This window comes from Scylla paramamosain, chromosome 9 (assembly GCF_035594125.1).
Source record: "Scylla paramamosain isolate STU-SP2022 chromosome 9, ASM3559412v1, whole genome shotgun sequence".
Taxonomy (NCBI): domain Eukaryota; kingdom Metazoa; phylum Arthropoda; class Malacostraca; order Decapoda; family Portunidae; genus Scylla; species Scylla paramamosain.
Window position 1 is genome coordinate 23,038,037 of NC_087159.1, and position 11,964 is coordinate 23,050,000.

At 41.5% G+C, this 11,964-nt stretch overlaps 1 protein-coding gene across 1 annotated transcript in view; it reads right to left on the bottom strand.

Annotated features, from left to right (window-relative positions):
* The window catches only part of LOC135103717 (NADH dehydrogenase [ubiquinone] flavoprotein 1, mitochondrial-like), a 119,736-nt gene that overhangs the window by 35,634 nt on the left and 72,138 nt on the right, over positions 1–11,964 (bottom strand). Inside the window, exon 4 of the mRNA XM_064010347.1 lies at positions 940–1,150. Within this exon, the coding sequence (XP_063866417.1) occupies positions 940–1,150 (211 nt within the window). The remainder of the gene's footprint in view (positions 1–939; positions 1,151–11,964) is intronic.

Sequence of the window (11,964 nt, forward strand, 5' to 3'; positions counted from 1 at the left end):
TCCATGGTGTTGTGCAGCAGCACAAGCTGGAGGAATTCCTCACAAACATGGAGGTAAGAAATGACCTCACGGCCAGACAGGGTCCTTCATGTTGGTGTGACAAGGGTTGAGCACAGTTTTCAGTGAGTTGTGCACAGTGTTGACATCTCTATGCAATAATGAACAATGCAGGATGAAAGGGTCATGCACTCAAAGGCAGTACATTGTTCTAGACAGAGTTCACCTTGCAGCAATAAGACACTTCTTAATGAAGTCCCCATCCAAGAATGGCTACATCCAGTAAGCAAAGAGGCAGGAGACATAATAAATGGTGCACATCACCTTGTTGACCTCAGCAGTCTGCTTGTGAAAGAACAAAGTTAATTTCTGCAAGCTGCCTGACAGTCAAGTGTCATTCCTCTGAGCAGCAGAGATTGATGTAAAGTTTGATGTCCAGTGCTGTCTCCCATGTGGCAGCACACATTGAACTCTGAAGATAGCCATGGTCTCAAACCATACTATGAGGCACTGGGCCTGTCCAAAGCCCTCAATGAAGAAGTACTTCAGCTTCCACTCAGGACTGAAGACAGCAATGGTGTTCTGGCGGAACTGATTAATTTTTGGTTGGAGTTTTGCAGGTTGGATTCCAATGTTAATGCCAAGCAGGGTGGCAGGCTTGACATTAACCCTCTGAGGACCATATATGGCCCATGGACCACCCCCTACTGTAGATCAACAATTCACCTTATTCATAACAGTCAAAAAAGGCAACATCCAATTTATAATATTTATACTTATCAAACTTTCCATCATAATATGAACTGGCAAATGCATTCACAGTAAACTGGCTCTATGGTGTTCATAAAACATACATTTGGCAATTTAACATAATGAAAACTTAATCAGGAGCTTTCTACTAGGTGCCAACACCCAACAAGGATATGACACCTTTAAACATACCTCATTGATGGCAACTTGCATGTTGGAAGCTTCATTGTAAAATTCACCTCGGATGTAGATGTATGCAGCCCTGGCCCCCATGGCCCGACCTGCCACCAGACATCCCTCCACCAACTTGTGAGGATCATGTCGCATGATTTCTCTATCTTTGCAGGTGCCAGGCTCACCCTCATCTGCATTTACCACCAGGTATTTTGGACGCCCATCTGACCTAAAGACAGAGGAATTATAAGTTTTAGTCTTTGATGGCTGCAGGATTCTCTCAAGTCAACTAAATCAGATGATGTATATATACTATTCCCTTTCTAAATAGTTATATAACTGTACCCTAATCCAATAAACATGATGTCAGGTTGTGTCTACAGATTTAACCCCTTCATTATGAAGTGCACAGTGTGGTCCCAGCAAGACAGTTTAAGGGGACAGGCCACCACTACTCTGTTGTGTGCAATTGCCATTTAACTTTTTTTTTTTTTCAAGGGTTATTTTATTTGTTTTTGTCATCCTTTAATTTCACTATATAAATGGTTCTGAGCAAGAAAGGTATACATTTTTGCCATGAAACTCTTTTCTTCATCCAGTCACATAACTTGCCAACCATTTCATCATCAAAGAAAAGTTTGAAGACATCAGAAAAACATACAAGTGATGAATTGCCAAGAGCAAAATGCAGTCCAGAGAACTAAGAAACGGCAGTCATATGCTGTTTATGGTCCCCTCCCCAGATGAGGACTCCGACTCCTACACCAGCCTCGGAGTGCCCATCTGGGGAGGGGACCATAAATGTCCCCAGGTCGGACTGCCTTTCTGTCGACGACCCTAAGTGTCTTGACACCCCCCTCAACTTTTTCTTCATTAACTTCTGCAACATTCGCGGTCTAAGATCTAATTTTCAATCTGTAGAACACCACCTCTCCTCTTCTAAGCCTCATCTTCTTTTCCTCACTTAAACTCAGGTGTCTGAGGCAACTGAAAGTAGCCCCTTTTCTGTTCCCTCCTACTTTCTCTATCCTCATTTTCGATCCAAAGCTGGATGCTGCGTTTATGTGTGCAATGACTTAACCTGCTCTCGTGCCCACGCTCTTGAATTTTCCGAGTTTTCCACCATCTGGCTACGACTACAGAGTCACTCTCATACTAAATTTATCTGTGCTGTATACCTCTCACCTAACTCCTCTGACTATAAGAAATTCTTTGACTACTTAACTTCCAAAGTGGAGCACATTCTGACCCTCTTCCCTTTTGCACAGATCTCCATTCTTGGAGACTTCAATGTTCACCACCAGCTTTGGCTTTCCTCTCCCTTCACTGACCATCCTGGTGAACTAGCCTACAACTTTGCTATCCTCCATGACCTAGAGCAATTGATGCAACACCCTACTCGTATTCCTGACCATCTTGGAGATACGCCCAACATTCTTGACCTTTTCCTGACCTCTAATCTTTCTGCTTATGCTGTCATCCTTTCTTCTACGTTGGGCTCCTCCGATCACAATCTCATATCTTTATCTTGTCCTATCGCTCCAGTCCCTCCTCAGGATCCCCCTAAATGAAGGTGCCTCTGGCATTTTGCCTCTGCTAGTTGGGAGGACCTGAGGAGGTATTTTGCTGATTTTCCTTGGAATGACTACTGTTTCCGTGTCAGAGACCCGTCTTTGTGTGCTGAACGCATAACAGAGGTGATAGTGTCTGGCATGGAGGCGTACATTCCTCACTCTTTTTCTCGTCCTAAACCTTCTAAACCTTGGTTTAACACAGCTTGTTCTCGTGCTATACATGATAGAGAGGTGGCCCACAAAAGGTACTTAAGCCTTCCATCACCAGAATCTCATGCACTTTATATTTCTGCCCGGAACCATGCCAAGTCTGTTCTCCAACTAGCCAAAAACTCCTTCATTAACAGAAAATGTCAAAACCTTTCAAGATCTAACTCCCCTCATGATTTCTGGCATCTAGCCAAAAATATCTCCAATAACTTTGCTTCTTCTTTCCCTCCTCTATTTCAACCAGATGGCACCACTTCTATCATATCTATTTTTAAAGCTGAACTCTTCGCTCAAACCTTTGCTAAAAACTCTACCTTGGACGATTCTGGGCTTGTTCCTCCCTCTCCTCCACCCTCTGACTACTTCATGCCACATATTAAAATTCTTCGCAATGATGTTTTCCATGCCCTCGCTGGCCTAAACCCTCGGAAGGCTTATGGACCTGATAGGGTCCCTCTTATTGTTCTCCGAAACTGTGCCTCTGTGCTTGCACCTTGCCTAGTCAAACTCTTTCAGCTCTGTTTGTCAACATCTACCTTTCCTTCTTGCTGGAAGTTTGCCTACATTCAACCTGTTCCTTAAAAGGGTGACCGTTCTAATCCCTCAAACTACCATCCTATTGCTTTAATTTCCTGCCTATCTAAAGTTTTTTAATCTATCCTCAACAGGAAGATTCTTAAACATCTATCACTTCACAACCTTCTATCTGATCGCCAGTATGGGTTCCGTCAAGGCCACTCTACTGGTGATCTTCCGGCTTTCCTTACTGAGTCTTGGTCATCCTCTTTTAGAGATTTTGGTGAAACTTTTGCTGTTGCCTTGGACGTATCAAAAGCTTTTGATAGAGTCTGGCACAAAGCTTTGATTTCCAAACTACCCTCCTACGGTTTCTATCCTTCTCTCTGTAACTTCATCTCAAGTTTCCTTTCTGACCGTTCTATTGCTGCTGTGGTAGACGGTCACTGTTCTTCTCCTAAATCTATTAACAGTGGTGTTCCACAGGGTTCTGTCCTGTCACCCACTCTCTTCTTATTATTCATTAACGATCTTCTAAACCAAACTTCTTGTACTATCCACTCCTATGCTGATGATACCACCCTGCACTTTTCCATGTCTTTTCATAGATGTCTAACCCTTCAGGAGGTAAACATATCATGCAGGGAAGCCACAGAACGCTTGACTTCTGATCTTTCTAAAATTTCTGATTGGGGCAGAGCAAACTTGGTATTGTTCAATGCCTCAAAAACTCAATTCCTCCATCTATCAACTCGACACAACCTTCCAGACAACTATCCCCTCTTCTTCAATGACACTCAACTGTCCCCCTCTTCTACACTGAACATCCTCGGTCTGTCCTTTACTTATAATCTGAACTGGAAACTTCACATCTCATCTCTAGCTAAAACAGCTTCTATGAAGTTAGGTGTTCTGAGACGTCTCCACCAGTTTTTCTCACCCCCCCCAGCTGCTAACTCTGTACAAGGGCCTTATCCGTCCATGTATGGAGTATGCTTCACATGTCTGGGGGGGTTCCACTCATACTGCTCTTCTAAACAGGGTGGAATCAAAAGCTTTTCGTCTCATCAACTCCTCTCCTCCGACTGTCTTCAACCTCTCTCTCACCGCCGCAATGCTGCATCTCTAGCTGTCTTCTACCACTATTTTCATGCTAACTGCTCTTCTGATCTTGCTAACTGCATGCCTCCCCTCCTCCCGTGGCCTCGCTGCACAAGACTATCTTCTTTCTCTCACCCCTATTCTATCCACCTCTCTAACGCAAGAGTTAACCAGTATTCTCAATCATTCATCCCTTTCTCTGGTAAACTCTGGAACTCCCTGCCTGCTTCTGTATTTCCACCTTCCTATGACTTGAATTTCTTCAAGAGGGAGGTTTCAAGACACTTATTCACCAATTTTTTGACCACTGCTTTGACCCTTTTATGGGACTGGCATTTCAGTGGGCATATTTTTTTATTGGATTTTTGTTGCCCTTGGCCAGTATCCTTCCTACATTAAAAAAAAAAAAAAAAAAAAGTGGTAAATCAGGATCCTTGTCAGAAAACACATCTGATATTAATCTATCAACCTTCCTCAACCTCTCTAATCTCAGCCTCAAGGCCATCACTACTGTAAAAGAACGCCAACCTTGTGATGTTGTAGCACATGCTACTCAGTGAGTGCATTTTACTTAAGGCCTCTCAGCAAGGATAAAAAATGGATAGGGACAAACTGACTTCTTACTGTCATCTCAAATACATCTCTCCTCCTCAGTTATGCCCATAACAACAATGATCAGTATTGATTTTTTATGTAGGAGGAGCACCGGCCAAGGGCAACAAAACTGGAAAAAAAAAAAAAAAGGTCCACTAAGGTGCCAGTCACCGAACAGAGTTGAAAGCAGTAGTCAAAAATTACAGAATAAGTGTCTTAAAACCTCCTTGAAAGAGTTCAAGTCATAGGAAGGTGGAAATACAGAAGCAGGAAGGGAGTTCCAGAGTTTACCAGAGAAAGGGAAGAATGACTGAGAATACTGGTTAACTCTTGCATTAGAAAGGTGGACAGAAAAGGGATGAGAGAAAGAAGAGTCTTGTGCAGAGCTGTGGGGAGAGGGGGAGGAATGCAGTTAGTAAGATCAGAAGAGCAGCTGGCATGAAAATCGTGGTAGAAGATAGCAAGAGAGGCATCAATGCAGTGATAAGAAAGAGGCTGAATATAGTCAGAGGAGAGGAGTTAATAAGATGAAAAGCTTTTGATACCACCCTCTCTAAAAGAATATGAGTGGAACCCCCACACATATGTGAAGCATAGTCCATACATGGATGAATAAGACCCCTGTACAGAGATAGCAGCTGGGAGGGTGAGAAAAATTGGCGGAGATGATCAAGAATGCCCAACTACATAAAAGCTGTTCTAGCTAGAGATGAGATGTGAAGCTTCCAGTTTATATTATAAATAAAGGACAGACTGAGGATGCTCAGTGTAGAAGGGGACAGTCATTGAAGAAAAGGGGATAGTTGTCTAGAACACTGTGTCGAGTTGAGAGATGGAGGAATTGAATTTTTGAGGCATTGAACAATAATAAGTTTGTTCTGTCCAAATCAGAATTTTTAGAGAGATCCGAAGTCAGGCATTCTGTGGCTTCCCTGCATGAACTGTTTACTTCCTGAAAGGGTAGACATCTATTAAAAAACATGGAAAAGTGCAGGATGGTATCAGCAGCAATGGAGTGGATAGGACAACAAGTTTGGTTTAGAAGATCACTGATGCATAATAGGAAGAAAGTGGGTGACAGGACAGAACCCTTAGGAACACTGTTAATAGATTTAAGAGAAGAACAGCAACAGTCTACCAACAACAACATTGTGTCGAGTTGAGAGATGGAGGAATTGAATTTTTGAGGCATTGAACAATACTAAGTTTGTTTTGTCCAAATCAGAATTTTTAGAGAGATCCGAAGTCAGGTATTGTGTGGCTTCCCTGCATGAACTGTTTACTTCCTGAAAGATTAGAAATCTACGAAAAAACATGGAAAAGTGCAGGATGGTATCAGCAGCAATGGAGTGGATAGGACAACAAGTTTGGTTTAGAAGATCACTGATGCATAATAGGAAGAAAGTGGGTGACAGGACAGAACCCTGAGGAACACTGTTAATAGATTTAAGAGAAGAACAGCAACCGTCTACCACAACCACAATAGAATGGTCAGAAAGGAAACTTGAGATGAAGTTACAGAAAAAAGGCATAGGAGGATAGTTTGGAAATCAAAGCTTTGTGAAAGACTCTATCAAAACCTTTTGATATGTCTAAGACAAAAGCAAAAGTTTCACCAAAATCTGTAAAAGAGGATGACTATGACTCAGTAAAGAAAGACAGAAGATCACCAGTACAGCAGCCTTAATGGAACTCATACTAGTGATCAGATGGGTTGTGAAGTGATAGATGTTTAAGAATCTTCCTGTTGAGAATATATTAAAAACTACAGATAGACAGGAAATTACAGCTATAGGACAAGAGTTTGAGGGATTAGAGCAGTCACCCTTTTTAGGAACAGGCTGAATGTAGGCCAACTTCCACCAGGAAGGAAAGTTAGATGTTGATAGACTGAGTTGAAAAAGTTTGACTAGGCAAGGTGCAAGCACAGAGGCACAGTTTCAGAGAACAATAGGTCTATAAGGTTTCCGAGAGTTTAGGCCTGAAAGGGTATGGAAAACATCACTGTGAAATATCTTAATGGGTAGTATGAAGTAGTCAGAGGGTGGAGGAGAGGGAGGAACAAGCCCTTAATCATCCAAGGCAGAGTTTTAGCAAAGGTTTGAGCAAAGAGTTCATCTTTAGAAATAGATGAGATGGCAGTGGTGTCATCAGGTTGAAATAAAGGAGGGAAAGATAAAGAAGCAAAGTTAATGGAGATGTTTGTGGCTAGTGCCAGAAGTCATGAGAGGAGTTAGACCTTGATGGATTTTGACACTTCCTATTAATGAAAGAGTTTTTGGCTAGTTGGAGAACAGACTTTGCATGATTCTGGGCAGAAATAAAAAAGGATATGAGATTTTGGTGATGGATGGCTCAAGTACCTTTTGTGGGCTACCTCTCTATCATGTATAGCACAAGAACAGGTTGTGTTAAACCAAGGTTTGGGAGGTTTAGGTAGAGAGAAAGAGTGAGGAATGCATGCCTCCATGCCAGACAACTTTGCATGATTCTGGGCAGAAATAAAAAAAAGGATATGAGATTTTGGTGATGGATGGCTCAAGTACCTTTTGTGGGCTACCTCTCTATCATGTATAACACAAGAACAGGCTGTGTTAAACCAAGGTTTGGGAGGTTTAGGTAGAGAGAACGAGTGAGGAATGCATGCCTCCATGCCAGACACTATCACCTCTGTTATGCGTTCAGCACACAGAGATGGATCTCTGACACGGAAGCAGTAGTCATTCCATGGAAAATCAGCATAATACCTTCTCAGATCCCTGCAATTAGCAGAGGCAAAACACCAGAATCACCTCTGCTTTGGGGGAGTCCTGAGGAAGGATTGGAGTGATAGGACTGTATACAGATATGAGATTGTGATTGGAGGAGCCCAACAGAGAAGATGGGGTGTGGCAGGACACTTTGCCCACCTCTGCATTCCATTCTCTGGTCCCCTTGGACCTGACATCAGCCTCACCCAACCACATGGTGTGAGGTCAACCTCACACTCTTTGTCTCTGGAGGCCAGCCCTGGCTGTGACCTGACCCAGCCAGCAACCACTCTTACATACCAGTCTGTGTCTGCCTTTCCTCAGTGGTGGACATGGAGAATCCTCCTCCTTAGCTCAGATAAATACAGCCCACAATAGTCGGTTCATCATCAGTTCATTCAGGAGTTCAGACACAGTCAGCCAGTCACCCAGTCACGAGCAGTCAGTCTTGGTCTCTCACTCAGTTTCGCTCAATCACAGTCAGCCTTGAGAGACACTGCTCAGTTATAAATCACATCAATTCAGAGAGAGAGAGAGAGTGTAATCAGTAACCATGTTATGGTTTTATCTCGAATCCAGTGTGTACAAATCAGTCATATATTAAATCAAGAACTCTTGTCACCACGTCCTTTATTCGCACACATATCAAAATATCAAACGACTTCCCACGACCTGAGCTACCAGAATCACCGCCTCACTCCAGTTCTCCACACTACCAAGCATCTTCAATGACTGGACAAGTAACAAGCATCATCAATCAAATCCAGAACAACAGAGGTGACTAATCAACTCAGGAACACTGGTGAGTGATCATCTTCACCGAAAGTGGTAGCAAAAGTCTCTCAGAACAAGTGGTGGCAAAGTTCATCGATACAGTGGTGGCGCACACAGCTAGAATATTAGGTGAGAGGTATACAGCACAGATAAAGTTAGTTTGAGAGTGACTGTAGTTGTAGCCAGATGGTGGAAAATTCAGAAGATTCAAGAGTGTGGGCATAAGAGCAGGTTAAGTCATCGCACACATAGACACAACATCCAGGTTTGGACTGAAAATGAGGATAGATAAAGTAGGAGAGAACAGAAACAGGGTTATTGTCAGTCCTTTTTCTGTTGGTACACTTATAAATGAGTGAAAAAACAAGAATACTTAGAGTAAATTAGTGTAAGTGTATATATATCAGTGTATAACAGTATTTTTAGAAAATATTTTCAAGTGTACATATTTCGGAAATGTATATGCCTTAGAATTATTTCTACATAATCAAGGTTCCTCATGTGTGTGTACAAAACAACAATTGCATACTCTTCCATAATGTAGTGTATACTCACTACTTTCATATGCTGATACCTGAAATAAGCCTAAAATGCTGGTTTGGGCACCTTGCAAATACATCCCCATGGCCAGTTGTGAAATGCAGAAGTCTACAGTCCCATCATCCAGATTTCATTCCACAGTGCAAAATCCACCAAATTTCAAAGGATCAAAACTATCAGAAATATTTAACTATACACATCTTGTTTTCAAGACACACATGAATTTTCAAGATAAAAAAAATCCAAAATTGGTTGGCACTGGGGGTGTGTTCAGGCCAAAAGTGGCTGGCACTCAGGGGATTAAACATCTATCACTTTACAGCCTTACATTAGGCCTCCAGAGGTAAGGGAGCAACATCACCAAACCTAGTTTTGAGTAAATCACATTCAAATTTCAGCTATGTATACTGCACTTTTCTCTTTACTTACCAACTTATTGTTTGTATTCAAAGCTGCATTTTTTTTTGTTTTTTTTTGTTTTTTTTGGTTTCCCTAGTCTATCAAGACTAAGGTGGTGCACCCTAATGAAGGGCTTTGATTTGGCAAATTGGGAACTGTTAGTCCAAGTGGATCCCTTTTTTATGGTCTAGCTGTATAATTATTATTTTTCTTTATGTAGTGAAAACAAATTAATTTTATTGCTAAATTTTTATACACCAACTGAGGCATCTAGCATGCCCGCCATTTTGGCAGTTTTAAATTAAAGATGGCAACCCTCCTCTATAACAAGGCATACGTTGTAAAGCAATTTGTGACCATCTAGACTGTTTACCAAGGGTCAAGAGTTGCTTTCTTTTTTGATGAAATATTGCCAGGCCATGTTCTGTCTCTGAACATAGGAGAGGCATCCCCACCTCACTGACTGGCCAATCAGCATGGTCCGCACCACTGCTCTAGCCAACCAGGGCGAGAGTGGGAGTGTTGGTGCATTAGTATCAACAGGTGGATGTCCCTTTAAACCCTGACTAAATTCTGTGCTTATTAAACAGATTTTGCAGAAATACAGTGCCAAAATGAGTAATAGCAGCAGTGAAAATGAGCCCTTATGAGAATCTCTCATAAGTGGCAGAAGCATGTGGAACAGTGGAAAACAGTAGCATGAAAGCATAAATGAGAAAGTGGCAAGGCTTATGATTCACAGCATGGTGTAGCTAAGGTAGCAAAACAAGTTGGTCCTGTTTGTAATTGCTAACACAAGTGCTACTTGTTGATGGTTCAGGAGCATGTGGAAGTGCTTTTGAAAAATTACTGGGGTCTGAACTCACATGATAAACAGCTTACCTGGCCTTTTTTTTTTTTTTATTCATTAAAAATATATACCTATATAAAATCATCTGTATTCTACAATAAATTACTTTTTTTCCTTGATACATTCATATATATTTTTTTAGTATGTATTATATTACATTATACCAGCTTAACCCTTTCATTGCATGAGGTGAGGAAGATGGGCCTCTCCTTAGACACACTCTGGCAGCCCAACAGGGGGATCTCTTTTAACCAATGTATCTTAAAAACTATTCATCACAGCTAAAATACTAAAGCACCATTGGAAAGAGGAGTCTTAGATCTATAAGATTAATTTATGTATGCTGTTATATTTCATATGTAATATGTAGAGTCAATGAAAATTGTTGTACTATTCAGCTTTTTTCTGCAATCAGATCTCAAAAAGTACATTTTGTGATAAGCATTGCACAGCAATGTGGAGACAAAGGAAAAAAACAATAAAACTACATACTTTTACAACGAATTACACATGAAAAATTACACAGTGGCGAATTACACAGTTGTGACATTGTATCACTGTTCACACAATAGGTATCTAAAACTATGCATCACAGCTAATGTTCCAAGCAAGCAAGCAAAGTATTTCCTGTGAACATGCAGGCATGTTTGCAGGTGTTGTCTGTGAACACCTCATCTGTTCATGACTGCAGCAGCCAGCCATATAAAGGTGAGTAGATATGATGGTTGAAGGGGTGTTGGCAGGGTAGTATTGCCAACTGCAAAATTTACAACCATTTGGTCTAAAAATAAGTCAAGTGATAGGTGAGCTATGCAAAACTGCCGCTATATTGGACAAGAACATCCGCCAATTACTTGTCCGCTGATCTACCGCGGTAGGCTGATATGATTTTCCATCAAGAACATCCGCCAATTACTTGTCCGCTGATCTACCGCGGTAGGCTGATATGATTTTCCATCAAAATTAGTGGAAAACCCACTGAGTTCGCAATGCTTGTGGGGTGAGAAGTGACATGTAAAATGTTGTTGGAGCAAACTCGTATGAGGGAAATTTACATGTGATTAGAAGTCACAGCAAGCATTTAGCACCATGAGCAAATGATGCTACTGCTCGCTGCAAGCATAGAGCAGTAAAAGGGTTAAGTGTACACTTATAAAGTGCATGTTTTATAGTGTTAAAATTTTTTGAGATCAGAATAATGTTATGAATTTGTATTTTTTTACATGTATTCTGGTCTTTCTCAGGTTTCTTTTGATATCAAATATACATGAATATTCCTATTACTTGCAAAGATATCATAAAATCAAAACTGACAAACTTTAAATGGCAATAACTCAAAACTATGATTTGGTGGGGATGCCCCTTCTATTCTAGATGCCTCAATTTGGAAATTGGTTATGATAAATGGAACATCCATATTGTTGTGGTGCTGGGGTGACATTGGTGGCACTGTACCACCGAGTAGTGAAGATGGACGTTGGCAAAGCTGGTATTGAGGAGCGAGGTGGTAGTGAAGGCAAGAGTGTTGCAGACAAATGGATAGGAGGCAGCTGGTTGGCTGGAAGACTGGACAATCAGCTGTAATCTGAGCCTTAGAAGGGAGCTGCCACTGGCGAGGAGACAGAGAGAGCTCCTGTTTCCTATATACACCACACATATGCCATGCTCTGACACTCGTTGCTCCCACACCATGCTGTGACAGCATGTGACTCTGCATCCCGAGGCATGTTGTAAG